Here is a 19252-nt window from a genome sequence, read left to right as displayed (position 1 = left end):
TCCTGAATTAGATATGAATGCTTCCTGAAGCAGGTTGACTGTCTTTAAAATTACCCTTTGAAAAATTACCCTTTGGGACAGCATGGATGGATCTGGAGACTATTATGCTAAGCAAAATAAGCCAGTTAGAGAAAGACAAATATCACATGATCTCACTTATATGTGGAATCCAATAAACAAAATAAACTGAGGAATAAAATAGGTCCAGAGGTATAGATGCATGGAACAGAATAACAGATCTCAATTGGGGGGCAAGACAGGAAGATATTAATCAAAGAGCATATGTGCATATATGCTGAGCCACTGGACATAGACAATAGCCTGGGGAAGGCCTGGGGTGGGTCAGGGGTTGGGTGGAGGGGGGCAAAAAGGGAGAAAATGGGAGACATCGGTAATATTGTCAACAATTAAATAAAATAAAAACTATTCCAGAACTTCCTATTTTGATTTATACCACAGTAATTTATATTCTGTAACACATGTTAAAACGTCTTTATCATATATAAAAGAAAAATGTATGCTCTGAGAATAACAACCTTTCTACTTATTCCTGTCTTAATATGCAGTAATTACTCTTTTAACATGTAGCAAGCTAGCTACCGGGATGATTAACTTCTCTCTAAAACCAGAGTCAAATTTTGAAAAGCTTATATTGTGTAATAATTCACTTTTGAGTAATAAAAGCACAAACAAACAAAAAAGAAACTGATAGGATAAGGCATGCCTTTAGAAACTACCATATTTGTGCAGTATAATGAAAAACAATAAACCAAATCTCTCTAGGCAAGAAAAAATATAGTTAGCACTATCTCCAATTTTAGTAAATGAAGATACCGAGTTTAATTATACATTTATGAAGAAAATACACACCTATAATATTTTCTTTTTAAAGTTTTAGAGGTTGGTTTTAATATCCCATCATATCCCCTGAGTAGTTCCAACCAACATTCTTTATTACAAAGCACAATCTCTGCATTGCAAATACATATTTGGGATATTTTCTGGCTTAGCTCATGTCATGAACACACAGAGTGTAGATCTCTATGGAGACATTTTGCATCTAGTAACAATAATTTGATATAGCAAAAATATATAAATTCAAAAGTGTTTTTAACAATAAAAACAAAAGCTTTAAATTCACAGCTTAAGAATAACCTCAAATGTATACATACGTAAGATCACAGAATATCATCACCATTGCTTTGTTAAATAGAATACAATATTCTCATATTCTACCCAAACACTACATCAACATTACAGACACTTGGAAGACACTTAGATTTGCTCATTCAGATTAGAAATTATAGTCAGTTTTTCTATTCACTTAAAGAGTGCACAATAAATTCTATTCGCTCATGAACACAATATGCCTTAGAAATTGAAAAAACTCAATAAAAAATATTTGGTCTTTTTTTTTATTTATATAAGGCTACTGAGCTATATTTTTAAGCTATAGCTGAAAGTGATATCTCAAGAGAAATAAAAGTATTCTATATTTTAGTCTGCCTCTTTACTCTGTAGTTACAGAATGAGTAGATTGATTTGTTTTCAGTTACCATCTAAGAATATGAATGTTATAACTAGTACAAACATATTTTAACTGTGACATTTGAAAATAATCACAGATTTTTATTTCACAAGTCATGTGTTTAAAATAGTGTAATAGCAGAATGGAATTCTATTAGTCAAAATGATCCTGTTTAATCATCTCCAAACAATGACTGACAGCCAAATGCAATTAATATTAACTGAAATGGTAAACAAAAATTATTTAAATGCCTTTTATCTTTGAGGACACTACCATTAGCCTTTATTTATACCACCCCAGAATTGAGTTAAAATTTATAGCTATAAGTAAGGGCAGATACAACTACATTACTAGAATACAAACTATATAAAAATTACTACCCTGATTTCTAGGTTTACACAAATACTGTTTTCTGCAGTTTAATCTCACCATGACACTTTCTTCACATATATAATGGGAATAAATATCATGTTATTCTTTCTATTTTCTCCTTGGGATATTATAACATCCAAATAATTTTAGTACAATATCTCTACTTTGACATTATATAAGAAAAGGAAGAAATGTATATCCATTTAAGAACAGTGTTTTTTAAAAATCCTATACTAATGAAAAACATATTAATATAACATAAAATTCACAGTCAAAGATCCTATATTGGGCTGAGACTTTCTTTTTAGTTTTTTAATATGTTTTTATTGGTTTTAAAGAGAGAGAAAGAGATAGGGAGAGATAGAAACATCCATCAGCTACCTCCTGCACATCCCCTACTGGTGACTGAGCCCAAAACATGGGCATGTGCCCTGACCAAGAATCAAACCAGTGACCTCCCAGTGCATGGGATGACCCTCAACTAACTGAGCCACCTGGTGGGGCTGGGCTAAGATTTTCTTCAATTACTTTTCACTGATATCTTGCTAGAACAGGTACACTTGGTATTGGGAATTGGGTATCCACAGAAGTTAGTTACATGGGGACAAGGCATCATGAAGAATGTCTTCTAGTCACATTTTTTCCAAAAGGAAAAAAAATGATAGATTTCTGACATACTCAATTTCATTATTGTGGTAATAATAATTTAACTGCCACTCAGTGTTTTAATATTACTGGAAACAAAAATGTTCCTCATATTGCTGCAAACAATGTCACAAGTGTCTCAGTGAACATCAGGAATTCAATATAGAGAACTGTGCAGGAATAATAGAATATTGGATTAAAGAATTCATCAATTACAATATGATTTGTTGTTATGCATCTTTTCTATGCTATCATTTCAGAGACTGGAGGTAAGAAGGTGGAAAATAAGTACCATCTGCTGTATTTCTTTAATAACAAATTTAAAAAGGAAGAATATTCTTTGAGTCATTAAACACAAGTGACTAATGTTAACCCTGTAAAAAATTCATGCTTTAGCATTTAATACTGACTCAAAAACTGACAGACTCTAATGGTTTTACTTTTTCTTACAGAAAACAGTGATAGGAAAGCTTCCTAAGTTATAGATAGTACAGAGGCTATGTATGAACTACATGTAATTAGAACAATCACTTTATTTTATTTTATTCATTTTTGGCTCTTTGAAATATTAAGTTGTAAAATATTTTATGTGGTTTCTGGGATATATAAGAATGTGAAAAATTAATCCACAAAAATTATGTCATCAAATGATTACTGAAGAATTCCTCTTTCCAGTCCAGCAGGTAAGGAGCTTAGAAGTCACCACTCCATCCTAACAAAGAGTAAAAACCAGCACAAAGTGAAAAAAAATCAACCATTCTTCTTAAATCTGTCAGAGAAGTGAGGTCACAGGGCAAACCACTACCCTCAAAATTGGATAGACAGGTAGATAGAGAACATCACAATTTACCAAAGTAACCTCTGCAGGAACCAGTGCCAAGGTAAGAAATCCTGAACTGTACCTGATGAATTGTTGGAAGAAGACTGGGACAACTCTGAGAGTTAAAATCTCCAGGGGAACTAGTCATAGGAGGAACTTCACACTTGTGAGCTTTAATCTCTAGGAGCTTTACCAGGTCCTCACAGAATATCAGATAAAAAGTCTCTTGTGTTCCCTGCACAGGGAAGAGGAATAGGAAACATTCTAAAATATGCCAGATCATTCTGTTCTCCTTAACAAAGCCTGGAGAAACTATTTAACAGAGCCTAAACAGCTGGAGTTTTATGAGAATCTACTTGACCTAATTAAAGGAAAATACTCAATTCCAGCATGGGCAAGGGAAAGAGAAATACACAACTTCCAGCTCCCTCCAGCCATCCTATACCACCTAGGAGGGAAAAACAAACACACTGAGAAGCCCTAGTGAAATTCACAGTATGGGGCACAAGCTCACCAAAAGCCTGAGACCTAAATATAGAACTGTAAAATACTTCCCGGCCCCAACACCTTACCACCACATTACTAAAGGCCAATTTACAGCAGTTTCTTTTACCCATATATTATACCTGACTATCAAAAAAAAAATTACAAGGCATACAAAAAGGCAAAAAACACAATTGAAGACACTGAACAAGCATCAGACCACCAGACATGACAGGGATATTGGAATTACTAGACCAGGAATTTAAAACAACTACAATTAATAAGCTATGGGCTCTCATGGATAGCACAGATAGCATGTAAGAACAGTTGGGCAATGCAAGCCAAACTATATGTAAGAAAATTTGAATGACCTTGAGTTTGGTGATGTTTTAGTTATGACACCAAAGGCACAACCCATGAAAGAGAGAATTGATAAGCTGAACTTTGTTAAAATTTAAATTTATTCTTTACTACAAAAGACACTATTAAGGAAATAAAAAAGGTAAGACAAAAAATGAAAGAAAATATCTGAAAAAGACATGTCTGATAAGGAAGTGTTATTCAAAACACACAAAGGACTTTTAAAACTCAATATAAGGAAACACACAACCCAATGTAAAAAATGGTCAAAAGACACCTCACCCAACAAGACATACAGATAGATGGCAAGAATGAAAGGTGGCAGCACATCATGTGCCACTAAGGAACTGCATACTAAAACCGCAATAAAACCACTACACACTCATTAGAATGGCCACTCTCCAGTACACTGACAAAGAAGAAAAAGTATATTAGTATGCACATCTTATACTAATTAAAAAGACTTTTCTTAAGGTAAGAAGAACAATGAGAGAATTAATAAACTGATATTGTTTGAAGGAAGCTCACAAGTATAATTAGGTAATTTGCTGGTTTCCATGGTACTGCATGTATAAGGTATTTTTTGTTTTATTGGATGCACCATTCATACTCAGAGATTTAAAAATATAATATAGAGCATTTGGGTTTCCAGAAGAAAAGTACTGTTTATCCAGTTATATGATAGTTCCTTTCCTCTGCCATCCAAGTCTTCCATATCCACTTTTAAAGTCCTTTCCTTCTAAACATAGCTTTAGTGTTTTGTCTTGTTTTGTTTAAAATACAACCTACCAGTCCTCATTTATTGAATGTCTATTATGGCAAAATGTAAGCAAGAAAATGCTAAAAAATGAATTAAATTAAAAAATATATAAAATAAACACAGGACAATATATGTATTAAAAATGCAACAAAGAAATGGGTAACAAGCCATGTGAAGCTACTTACACAGAGGAGCAAAAAACTGAGAATCGGAGATAAATGAAGGGGAAAAAATTTTAATTCATAATAATTGGTTCAAAAGTTATAATAAAAAGTTGAATGGGTGAATATATTTCTGCCCCCAATATTATATTGTGGTAAAATACACATAATATAACATGTACCAGATTAACCATTTTTATTTGTACAGTTCAATGGTACTAAATACATTCATAATGTGCAACATCACCACTATCTATCTTCATAACATTTTTCACCTTTTAAAACAGAATCTCTATGTTCATTAAACAATAACTCCCCAGTCCCCCTTCGCCCTGGCCCCGTGGCCTTGATTGCTCTAAGCACCTCATATATGTGGAATCCTACAGTATCTGCTTTTTGTAATTGGCTTACTTCACCTGGCATTGTGCCCTTAAGTTTCACCCATGTTTGAACACTTGGGTTGCTGCCCCAGGTTAGCTATTATGAATAATGCTGCTATTAACATGGGTATACAAACATCTCTTTGAAACCCCCACTTTCAACTTTGTAGGGCATAAACTTGGAAGTAGTATTGGTCTATTCCATGGTCATTCTGTTTCTAAATTTTTGAGGAACCTCTACTGCTTTCCACAGTAGCGATGCCATGTTGCATCCCCACCAAAGGCTCCAATTTCTCCACAGTCTCACCAGCACTTGTTCTGTTTTGTTTTGTTTTTTGATAGTAACCATCCTAATGGATGTGCAGTGGTTGGTGAATATACTTTTGAATATTCTCTTCTTTTTATAATATTCTCTTTGTGTGTATCACGTGAACCACTCTAACCGGGGCCTTCTGCCCCCTCCCTTTTCGTTTGTCTTCCTCTGCAAAAGCGTTGCCAGGGTAACATTATCTGCATCATCAGTGATGATGAAAATAATCTACAGTGAGGTAGCCACTAGCCATATGTTTTCACTAAGCATGTGAAGTGTGGCTAATGAGATTGAGGAAATAAAATTTTAATTGTATTTATTTATAATTTAATTTAAATCCACATGTGACTAGTGGCTATTATGCCAGGTAATGCATTTTTAGATCCTACTTCTTTCTGAGTTCTAACTTCCTATATGCAGCCATTGCCTTGACATATCTGCCTAGATGCCCTACAGCATCCAAAAATCCACATGTTCAATGTCAAACTCATTATTACTTTCTCCAAGCCAGTGCTAATTTGGATAATTCAATAATATCAACTCTGCTCAAGCTAGAACTATTGAAATTATTCTTTACTCTTCAGTCTGCTTTATATTCTGTACCCAGTAAATCACATATTCTATCATTCAATCTTTAAAATGTCTCTCAAATCTGTCTTCTGTTTTCCAAAACACATATCATTTTTTCTCACACACTACCACCAACAACCTCCCCTTTAACGAATTCTCCAAGAAAACTCATTGACATTAAAAAAATGTTGAAATTGCTTACATTTCTCAAATGTCACCCCACTGGTAAATTCTTCAAATCTCCTAGGCAGAGGGAAAAGCTCCATCACCTTTCCTCCCACACTTTGTCCATATTACTCTCACATTTAGTGTGCTATAGTGAAATGACTTGCTCACCTGTTTACTGGCTTGGACCTACTCCTGTGTATTAATTGTTTTTGTATTTCAAGTGTTTTGAATGATCCTTGGCTTACAGTAGGCTATCAGAATGCTTAGATAACTAATAACAATTTATGATCTAAACGCTGAAGATTTAAAAACATAACTAGAAAATTCCTAGGTGTAGAAGGAGAAATAAGCCTATTTCAAAACATAAATCCATGGTGATTTTTACTCACTTATTAAGGGATTAAGCATCTAAGATTTATATTGGTATTTTATTCATGTTTAACCTTTAGAGGAATTAGGTTGGCTTCAGTGATAATTAAAAAAACAAATGCTATTTCTTGCGGTAATTACAGAGGATAAAGAAGCACTTCAACATCGATGCCGTGTGCCGCCCTCTGGCAACTTCATACTGTACCAGATGACTGTCGTTGAAGCCATGATAAATTACCTTTTGAAATCAATATTGAGTCTCATTCATTACCTTCTCAAGTTCCATGCTTTATATCAAAAAGACAAATGCCAAGATAAATTTAAACTTTGTAAAAAATATTTTTTAAAAGAACCACAGGACAACATTGGAAAACTACTTTCAAGGACATGGACTCACAGCTCACATTCTATTATGAGTATGACGTATTTGTTTATTTTTTAATTCAGAAAGGCATCAACGATAAATTATTACCTTTCCAATACTTAGAAACTATAATTTAATTTGACATAAATCATATTTGTTATCTATAAAAAAAGGTCTAGCCGGGCCGGGCATGGCTCAGCGGTTGAGCATTGACCTGGGATCCAGGCAATCGGGGTTCGATTCCCGGTCAGGGCACATGCCCCGGTTGCGGGCTAGGCAACCGATCAATGACTCTCTCATCATTGATGTTTCTCTTTCTCTCTCCTCTCCTTTCCTCTCTCTGAAATCAATAAAGATATATTAAAAAAAAAAAAAGGTCTAGAATGTAAAATTATTTGGAGAAATAATGGATTGCCTTACATGAATAAGTATTTATATTATATATATATATTTATTGTATTTATTTAATTAGATAACATAAAATATGTGATACTGTTATAGTGCTATGTATCCAATTCTAACATCTACTGAAGGAATAAAAGTAGTATTTGCAATATTTCTGGTTTATTGAAATGTTTTAGTATTGGTGTAATTCTGATTTATTGAAAATGTTTTTGTACTGGCATAATATCAATAATATTTGTGCTTTGTCATTTTATAAAGTGTTTTCTATATTTCATATCACTTAAAAATAGTTGACAGTGGCAGAATTTATACCTAGGTGGGACTTATTATACAAAATCCAGAAGTATTTGCATAACATCACAATACTAGGTGAATGGAAGTGTACTAAACAGGTGATATGCTGGGATGATACCACCATTATCCTGATTGAAACAAACACAATAAAGACTTTAGCTCTTCACAAATTAAATTTTATGCACCATTTGTGCACATTAATTTATCAGTGTATTCTCAGCATTTAATTGGCCTAGTTGTGTGATTTCTTGTTTAAATTATTCTAAGTTATTCTTTTTTTGTTTTTCTTTAAAGTAAAAACAAAATTCTGAAATTGCAGGTAAGGGGCTACTTCAAAGACTTTAGAACTAGCTTTTTTGTTTGTTTTTTTGAGGTTTTAGATTTTTTCCCCTCTTTTCTTTTTTTTTAATCAAAATTATTGGGGTGTCATTGGTTAATAAGATTATACAGGTTTCAAGTGCACATTTCTGATATATGATTTGTATAGAACTAGTATTTTTAATGTGTTAGTAATTATACTCAATTACATACATATTACATTTCTAGAGAAAATCTATACATCATCTTTCCAACATCATAGAATCCTAGTAAGAAAAATCATTATGACTATATTACTTTTTAATGTGGAAAAAAATTAGTTTCTACTAAATAATATATCAAGTTGGTAGTCAAGATAGAACTGAAATCCATGTTCCATATTTCCTAATACATGCTCTATTCAGCCCCTCTATATTTATACTTTTATTTTGTTCTTCATCAAAGAAAATTTGACTTTAACATGAAGTATCTATTAGATATTCCTTTTTATGGTTCCACACATTCTGCTATTGGTGAAATAAGATTAAACTTCTAAAGCACAATATTTTCCGTTAGCTTTTGTCTGAGACATGAGTGGTTCCCAAAGGTAAATGTGATGACTGGGGAAACAGAATCAACTTTGGAAAATTATAAGTAGTCATAAAAAAAGTTCCTGAACTTTTGCTTCTGCACCTAAGCAGGTTTTATTTTTTCATAAAAATAGAATTCTTCCAACATCCATTTAATGGGCATATATATACACATATATATGTATATGTATAATGTATATAGATAATATATAGTTTTAGTATAGATAGCATCTCCATTTAATGGGTATGTGTCTGTGTGTGTATATACACACATACTTATCTAAATATATATATTCATTCTATCCATTTGTCTATTAATCTATCTATGTATCTATCTAACTTTCTATCATCTCTCCATATATCAGGAATGCAACCAAAATTTTGCGTACTAAAATGTTAATATTTTGGAGCCATTTTCATCTTGCCTTAATCCAAATAATAATGAACAATCAAAGATGGAGATGTTAAAAACCAAATTAAAAAAAAACACACTGGAATAGATTGGAAAATAAACTGTTATAAATGCAGATAAGATGCCCATATTTTGAGCTTAGAAGAATTTATGTAAAATGTGATCCAAACAACTCTTATTACCAAAGTTCAGAAAATAATAAACGTACACAGCTTTTAAATGTTCGGGAGAGACCTAGGGGCTAGCCTTTGTATTTTGAGCTCATTCTGTCGCCACTCTTTGAGTTCAGCTCATTATAGCACATTTTCTCTTCTGAAAGAAGGGAAACAGCCTTATAAAATTTCATTAAGTAGGTTTAAGAGTGAGTTGTCAATCTTTCAAGTAAGTGTATATAAATATAGATCATTTTAAATGTTCTAAATGCCAATATTCTCTACAAACTTTAACCCCCAAAGATGATCATGACACGTTAAACAGTCGGGAAATGAAAGGTCAAACAAATAGTTGATAAATGTAAAAATTCCTATGATGTCATATGAGGTCAGGCATTACATTTAATTGCACCATATTGTAGAATTTAATTTTCTCTGCATTATAAACTTTCTCCATGTTATAAACTATTACATAGTAAAAATTTGTATGACAATCTTGGAGGTTTTTTTTTTTAAGTGCATCTAAGAATGACCTGAAACAACCAACTATTTAAATACTGAAACAAAACTTTGAAAATACAGAAATTCAAAGACTCATTTTGTATTTCCCGTAATCTAAAATGCAGGGGTATGCTTGAAAATATACCACAAATCTACTTTCAGGTTAGGAAAAAAAAGCTAATTATTATATTAAGGATTTTAAGTAGAAATCTTCAGTTATTGGTTTGTACAATCTTGACTGATTTGCTTAGCATCTTTATTCCTTAGTAAAATAATAGCAGGCACTTCAAATCCTTTCTAGTGCATACTAAAAATAAATGAATATATATATAGTTTTCTCTGGATCGATTATTTTCCTTTCCTCCATCTACCAACAAAGAAGAACAAAACGCTCCCAACCCGCTCACAAATGCATCCCTTGCCTACCTTGGCAATGGTTTCATGAAGTTTGAAAAAAGGATCCATTTCTTCAACTTTTGTTGCATCTTTAGGGAAAAGGGCCTCGGAGAGAAAACTTGGATCCTGTGGAAAGGAGAATAAAACATTTAAAACTCTTCATTGATTTTGTTTTTCAAATGCTTATTGGATTTTCTTTAAAGATTCAAAAGGACTCTAAATTGCTTTAAGGTTTCTGTTGATTGCTGAACTTCATTCTGCTGATCTAATTAACCAATCAGAACATTTCTAAATTAAAATGAGTAGAAATCTATGACTTTTGACATTATTTGTATCTATAAAAGAATGTGGGGCTTTTTCCTCAGAAGAGGTCATTCTTTGCAGTTCTTCCCCCTTTTCTAAATGCAGGCTTATATATAGAACAAGATACTTTGACTATAACACCCACATCTGAAACCCCTTTTCTAGTTAATATATTAAACTTTGTTTTAAGTCTGATAGAATAGGATGTTTTTAATCAACATGAATACCAAGAAGAGCCTAGGCAAAAGTGTGCACGATACTTTACACATTGCAAAAGTCACTTCAAAAGAATTAGTAAGATACACTTTTAATTTTTTTAAATGTTTTATTGATTTTAGAGAGAGAAGGGAAAGGGAAGAAGGGAGAGAGAGCAAGAGTGGAGGGAGAAACACCGATGTGAGAGAGAAAGCCAGGTTTGTGCCCTGACCAGGATTTAAATCAGCAACTTTGGTGTACAGGGCAATGTGCAACCAGCTGAGCCACTCTGGCTTGACTTGCATCCTTCGGAGAGATAGATTTCTCTTAAATATCAGATGCACAATAGGTGATTATAAATTATGTCACAGCCAATGAGCTGGATTCCTGGAGGAGGCTCAGGGAGGAGCCACTATGGATGAGGGAAAGGCACTCCTGGGGCTCAAGCCGTAGCTATTTACCAACTCAACTAACATGCCTCACTTATAACTGGCTCAGCTCCAGTGGTGCACTCTGGCTGCACATGGGGTAGGGCGGGGGCAGACCCAATGGCACAACAACTAGGGCTCTGTGTATATAGCTACATCACTGAAAATGCAGCACTTCCACAAACAAGTTTGCAAGGTCGAAAAAGAAAAATAGGTATTCTCAGATCTTGGAAGGAGAGAAGTTTTCTCAAAAAATGAGGAATTCAGACTTGAATGTGGTCTTTAGTAACACAAAGTCTCTCTGGTTAGGTATCCAGTCAGTTTAGCCGCAGCATTTCTTTGAGGTCAGAGTCTGTTAGCCTCCAAAAAGCTTTCCGTGGAACAGCCAGTGCTTTTCTCAGGCCTGTATTTAATCAACTGTGAAAGAAATGAGAAATTTAAAGTCTTCCAGTTAAGGGCAAAAGAATCTAAACATCAGGTTAAGAAGAAACAAATACATTATTCAAATCCTGAGAGACGTAGTCCTTCAGCATTCCTTTGCTGGAAATAGGAAGAGATTTCCTTTATAGTCATGACCTCATGTTTCATAGTCTGGGTGAAAACACACAGGGAAATTAAACCTGGGGCATTAGCCTTTCTGAAATTCTAGCACCCACTGAATTACTTTTATTATTATTTTCAAATCTTTTTCGGGGGGTCAAATAGTAAGCCTAATGAGGGTAAAATTGTTGAGAAACGAGAGGAGCACAATTCCACAAACGGTTAGTTTAAATCCCTCCTAATCCTCCCCATGTCCCTTCTCATCACCCACCCCATTGGTATTTCATTTAACAACATGTGAGTGACTTCACTTTAATACAGTCAGATATCCCTCAGCAAGTTTTGTCTTTCTATTCTTGTTACTTCTTACTAAAAGACAAATAAAAGCCCTTGTTTAACTGTGTATCCCAGGAAACACAGGTAGATTTAATTTCAAGGACTGAAAATAATTTCCGGAATATCTTAAGTTTGGGGTAATGTTTTCCTTTAGCTTAAATGCATTCATTTTAATCATTCATTCTATTTATTCATTTGAAAATCAATAAAGAAACCAAATTAACTCTGCAATTCACTAAAGCAAAATTCTCATTTAACTGAATAAATAGGTGTTAAAGAAAAGAGTCCCAGTGGGTAAGACATGTATGGCTGCATTTGTCTCTTGATAGAAGACTCTAGAGGCTATACCAAGATTGACTTCAAAAAATTATCCGGCCTCCAAAACAGAATAGACTATTTCCATTGTGAATTAAAAATATAAAAAAATATGCTTTTAGTTGATTTCTGAGACTATCTTAATTTTCTTTTGAGAATAATCAGTTATCTCAATTTTCCCAAGTCCTCATTTAAAGACAGTGAAATTAAAAAGACATTGATGTTCTACTTTTCAAACAGTGGGTCACTTCTGATTAAGCTTCGATTGAACATTAAACCTTCAGACTTAAAACAAATTGCCTCCTTTTTCTTTTTAATTTGGACCCAATTTTCTTCTGCCCTCAGGTCACTTGATGGTAATTAATTGATTTATGAACCAACTTAAAGAAAATGCAAATTAAAAAAGAAAAACTGTTGTGTTTTTTTAAAAATTTATGACTAATATTTTAGAAATGACTCAATCTCTCTCAAGGTATATATGTTCATAATTTAGCAAATATCACATTTATAAGGTATTTTTAGTGATGCTGAATGCTCAGATTTAATTTCATTTTAGGTTATTTATCATTTGCCTCTGAGGAAGAGTTCTAATCAAAGTTACCACATCACACTCTATAATAATTAAGTTATTCCATTGTGATTTGATAGACTATCCAAATCTAAAGAGCAGCAGTAATTGTCACCAGTCTCTCAACACAGGCAGTACAGTTCACTAAGTTAAATGGGATTTTTGGACCTCAGTATGAATTCTGATTCTCTTTACTATGGTGACTTTGAACATGCACTTTAGCTTTCTGATGCCAGTTTCTTATGTGTGTTATTGGAATTTTAATATCATGTATTAAGGGTATTATTATGTTATGATTATATTTATGCATTAATGACATATCTTAATAATATTTATAGTAATAATAGTTATATGTTATTATTCAGTACAATTAAATGAGATAAGCAAAACAGAATGCTAGCTGGCACATAGCAGCTGCTCAATAAATGCTAACACTTATTATTTTTATATTAATGGGTTTTATAAAACTCTCTATTCCCAGTGCTCAGTATTTCAAATATATTAATAAATGTCTGTTTATTTGAATTTAATATCTTTGAATCTTTGTCAGAATAATGCATGATAAAAATTCCATTAAAAAGGAAAAGTTGTCTTATTACTCAAGAATGTTCAGAATATTTTGGAGAATTTTATAGCATCATTTGAGGATTAAAAGCAGCTAATAATAATAGCAAAAAATAATAATAATATATTATAAGACCAGTAAGCAGGAAGACATGGGCTTACAATGTGTGACCAAACCATCACAGCCACCTGTGTGGTCACAGGTAAATGTCTTTAATATCTTCCCTTTTCCCCCTCATCAGCAACAGTTAAACAAATGTTTATTGAGCTACATGTTATTATTTATCCTTGCACAAAGAAGAATAAAATACAGTCACTGACACTGAGAAGCAAATGAGAAGACATGAAGCTATAAATACATGGAAATGTGTATGAATGTGTGTGTGCATGTTTTTCTGTAGAGAGAGAACTAAAGGCAGAAAATGTACATAAGCACATGATCTAGAAAGATATAGGCACACACATATGTATACAGTAACAGTATATTCACATGTACAGGTATATATGTTACATAAATATGTGCATGTTTGTTTATGAAGAAATAGTTTTACTCAAAGTAAATGATAAGACAGAGGCAATCACAGGGTGCTAATCCCAAATAATGGGTTGGGGATTCAGGGAAGGCATCCTGAAAAGAATACTTTCTGAGCTTAATTTTGAAAGGTAAGATGTAGTCTGGAAGAAAAGCATGCTAAAAAGCAGACAGATGAAGAACTCCTTGCTTTGTAGCTGGATACTCTAAGAGTTTGGTGTTAATAAGCTAAAATGTTGAACAATGGCAGGGAAACAAAGTAATGAAAGATCATTTATAATTTTAATATACCATCTAAAGGTTTGGATTTTATTTTGAAGATAATCGGGAGACATCTTTACGTTTTTAAACAGGGAGTGAGGAAGTTTGATTAGTTATTTCAGTGGCATCCTAGTTGTAAGTTCTATGATTTTATCATGGGTATAGTTGTTGAAAGATTTCTTTTCAAAATAGTTTGTGTATATAAACTCACTCTAAGATACATAACAGAAACCCATAGCCATATATATTTACTACTTTTATAAAGTATGTCTTGGCCACAGAGTGGTTATAAAGTGGAAAATAAGTATTATTTTTACTGTTTTTATGAGTGAAGGCTGGAAAAGATACTTGTTAAAGCAGCTACAACTATGAAAGAGGCCATATTTGATTTTCAAATTGTCAAATTGTTTTTATGATTACAGTTCAATAATGCAAACTATTATCAAAAGAATGTGAAGATAAAATCTGTTTACGGCAAGTCATCATAGATCATTCTGTATAAAAGAAAGTTCTTTTCCTACGTTAGCCTGACTGCAGTAACAGAATTTCTTTATACAGTTGCATTTGGTAATGTCAAAATATGAAATCCAGTTCCACAGTGATCATTTTGGTGTTTATCCATGTAATTATCCCTCTTCTGTAATGACAGGCCATCAGATTCCATGCTGCTTGCACAGCTACTCTCACTTTTTAACTTACTAAGAATGAGAGAAAGCTGATAAAAATCTGCTTTCCTTAAATGACTGTCTGTTTTCCTATTTTTAAATTAAATGAGATAATGTATGGTTATGTCCTTATCTGGCTAAATGAATAATAATAAAATCTCAACAAGCATAAATTTATTAATAATATTTAGAAATTATTTTCAGCTCCCTATCTTAAACTTAGAATTTTTATTTCAGAACTGGAAATTAGGAATTACGTGAATCCCTCTTTTTAACATTGGAGGAAACTGTAGCATAAGGAAGGTGGCTGATTCAACCAGTATAAGTGAACTAGTTAGCAGGATATCTAGGGACAGGCTCTAAGGGCCTTGTTTAGAGAACACCGCTTGCTTGTCACCTTACTGTCAATCCATAACTAGGTAAATTTTTATTTATTTTTTATTTATTTTATTTTTTAAAAATATGTCTTTATTGATTTCACAGAGAGGAAAGAGAGGGAGAGAGAGAGAGACAGAAACATCAATGATGAGAGAGTCATTGATCCAGCCCGCAACCCGGGCATGTGCCCTGACCGGGAATCGAACCCCGGTCGCCTGGATCCCAGGTCGACGATCAACAGCTGAGCCACGCCCGACCGGGCAAGGTAACTTTTTAAACTGCCCGTCAAAACCAGTCATTAATAAGACGAAATGCCTAACAATTTGCAGTAGAAGGGAGGTGGGAGAAGGAAGGCATTTGTAAGCAAATTTTCTCTCAGCTTTGCTGCATCGCATCTACATTCCTGTCCGTAGCTACATTCACACACTTTACTGAGATTTTTAAAAGGCTGAGAATAGTAGAAACAAACTTCAGCAATGTTTTCATTAACAGTATGCCTTCAAGTGGAAAAAGCATACACACAGGAACAAACGTGTAAAGTACAAAGATAAAAAAGGAAAGCATATAAATACCCTCCATTTCTTAATAAAGTTAATGTCATAATGATATATTTTAACTTTCTTCAGTGAAAATCTTTCCCATGCATCCTTTATCGGAATCATCTAATTTTTAAGTAGAGGCCTTTAGTTACATGAAACTCCTTGAAATATTTTTTTTACACTTTTCACTTCTCACAATGCTCCAAACTGCACACAATTACTTTTTTTACCTGTTAGCTCTGAGGGACCACCGGTGACACTGAGGCCAGAATCATGGCTTAAATCCCATATAGGCTAACAGGCTTGTCACTGAAAACATCTCCTCTCCGAGTCTTCATTTTTATCCTAGTCAGTGGTCTTGAAAATATGTACTGTTGTCCAAAGGTAAACTGGCTCAACCTAGAAAATGGCTTAGTATAAACCATGGTCCCTCCTAAGAAGAACCAAGTCATGAGGGACTTGGGTCAACTGGGTTATCTTTTTGCATGTATGCATTGTGCTACTGTTAGGGGATAGTGGTGAAAGCCAGCATTTATTTCCATTTGTAAATACTTTAGAAATAATAAGAGTTAATGAGATAAACAAAATCTAAGTTAGGCAAATGGGGCAAAATGTTAATATTTGCTATTTTTACTATTACGCCACCCTGGAAGTAATTTACAATTTGCATAAAACAGACATTCATTAACTTGTGATGGAAAAATAAAAGATAATTATAATTTCCATGAATTCAATCCATTATAAAACCTATAATATTATTAAATCAACCTGTGTTTAAAAGATTTATTTAAAAGACAAATTTCACAACCTTTCACACTGCTACAAAAATGCTTAGAGGGCTGTCTGATTTTGCATTCAAGGGCTGTGCCAAAGCCTGTGGAAGCATGAAGGAGAAAGAAACGCTGGGAGAGAAGATAAAAAGAAAAGCAGGAGAAGAATACTTTTTGTGTCTGCGCCGCAGGCTGTCTGACTCTATAGGATGGATTCCCTTTTCAATAAATAAAGCACTGGCCAAAGGACTCATTTGGCAAATAAAATGCTTGTAATAAATTATACATTCTGGAATTTTAAAAAAAATATGTAGAAAATGTAAATATAGGAACATAATTTATTTGAGAGATTAAGAGAAAATATATTTTAATAAAAAGGATATTTTTTGAATTAATTAGCCCATAGCCCACAATCTGAGATTGCAAAGTATTATCTTCCATTAAAGGAAAAACAACAACAAAAATGACCCCTAATGTTATCGGTAGAACATGGCACACTAGAGACTATGCTACCTGGCAGCAATGGGAATCAAAAGGTAGTATTCTAGAGAAAATTATGCTAAGTGAAATAAGCCAGGCAGAGAAAGACAAACATCACACGATCTCGCTTATATGTGGAATCTAAATAACTTAATAAACTGATGAACAGAAATGATTCAGTGACATGGAAGCATGGACCAGACTGAAGACTCTCAGAAGGCCGGGGGAGGGCCAGTGGGTAGAGGGGGAGAGAGTAACCAAAGAATTTATATGCATATATGCACAACCCAACGACATGGACAATGGTGGGGAGAGGGACTGGAGAGAGGGATGGGACAGGGTGGAACGGGTCATTGGGGAGAAAAAGGGACATCTGTAATATTTTAAACAAAAATAAAATTAAAAAAAAAAAAAGAGGATTCTAATCCAAGCTTCGCCACTGACATGGTGACCTTAGCAAAATTCTTCACATTATTGCACTTTAGTTTCCAATTAATGTGGGGCACCTATCTCCTTTAAATTCTAAAGTTCTCAGATTTAAGATTTGGTCTTCCCTCCCCTACCCAGCCCGACACACACACATATCATCTGATTCTAACCACTGTTTCTCAGTCCTGGCTGCACATTAGAATCACCGAGACAGCTAGTCCGAAAACCACTGATTCTGGGCCCCATCCAGAACAATTAAATCAGAATCATGACTGACCTTACGAGATACCTTTTAACAAAATCCCTATTATTAGGCATCAGCCTCTTCCCTCTTTTGAAGGTGTGATGAAGAAAGACACAATCACAGTTTTTAACAGATGTTTGTTTATAACACATTTGAACAACATGGTAGCTGTGACCTGATTTTATAGCATTTCAAACTACTTTGACTTACCCTAGTAAACTAGTAAATATAAACTAATAAATAAAAAAGAGTAAACATATTGAACCCCTTATCCTGCTTTTATTTCTATAGACTCTATTGCCTTTACCTATAAAATAGAGATGGGGTTATATGTGGTGTATATATGTGAATCTATCAAGAAGCACACAGATGTGATTCCGTCTCAAATTGTAAGTGGAAGACAATTTTCAACAGCAACAAAAATGCTTTAATTAAGCAGAGTGGAAGGAAAAGTATAATTATAAATGAAATACATACTAGTATCATCCATGTAAAATAATGAGAAAACATATGAGAACAATACAATAAAATTCAATACTGGGTACGAGATTATAAATGACTTTTTCTCTTTATACTATGATTTGCTTTCGATTTTCTCAACAGTGCACATGTATTATTTTTATAAATACAAACACCTGAATTGAGAAAATATATAGCCTATGTTTTTGTGGAACTCTCATCCGAAAAACATTTGGCTTAGAGTCAGAATTTTCCTCATGTTCATAAAAGAAGCCAAACTTCACAATACACCTGCTTCCTCTCCTCTGTGTAATTTCTTTTTATATTCATTGACTGAGCTGCAATTCAATAGCTTTTGTGGTCTTCTTTTTTCTCCCCACTTGGTGTGGCATGAAAGACATTTCAAAAAAAACAACATAAACAACTCAATTGCTTGTTAAATTTTATGTTAAGGATATGCACTGACCCAGCAAAATCACCACAGACAGCCAGACGCGCTGCTGAAATTGAAGTAACCCTGCCCACCTACTTGCTGTTTACAGAGAAAGCAAGTAGTGACCTGAAATTGCTTTGCTCTTCTCTGACATTTGTGCTAGAAAAATCAAACCAGGAAAAAGAAATAGGAGTATGTTAGGTTTTCCCTGCACTGTTCCATTTGTCTTACGCAGAGCCAAATTGTGATAAAGATTAACAATAAATTCAACACAGTCCATTCATGTATCTGAATGCAGGGCTGGGGTTCACAGACAGTGGGGGCCGACCTGTTGTGTCACCATGCCTTGCCCTACCAGGAAGACCCTTCAGGAAACAGGCAGTGGTTTCACCGGTAAGGCATTGTGCAATGCTATTCCTCAATTATGAATATTTTAGCTGAATTTATAGTGAAGGAAAATATCTTTGTCTTGAATG

The 19252-nt window shown here is 33.7% G+C and overlaps 1 protein-coding gene across 2 annotated transcripts in view; it reads right to left on the bottom strand.

Moving 5' to 3' along the window:
• Positions 1-19252, bottom strand: part of NAALADL2 (N-acetylated alpha-linked acidic dipeptidase like 2) — a 661226-nt gene that overhangs the window by 114257 nt on the left and 527717 nt on the right. For both annotated transcript variants that reach the window (XM_081138571.1, XM_081138570.1), the window contains exon 11: positions 10368-10463. In XM_081138571.1, the coding sequence (XP_080994697.1) occupies positions 10368-10463 (96 nt within the window). The remainder of the gene's footprint in view (positions 1-10367; positions 10464-19252) is intronic.

The sequence above is a fragment of the Miniopterus schreibersii genome (genome assembly GCF_964146895.1).
Source record: "Miniopterus schreibersii genome assembly, chromosome: 5".
Taxonomy (NCBI): domain Eukaryota; kingdom Metazoa; phylum Chordata; class Mammalia; order Chiroptera; family Miniopteridae; genus Miniopterus; species Miniopterus schreibersii.
Note: the sequence above shows the minus strand (reverse complement) of the source record. Positions and strands in the feature narration are given on the sequence as shown.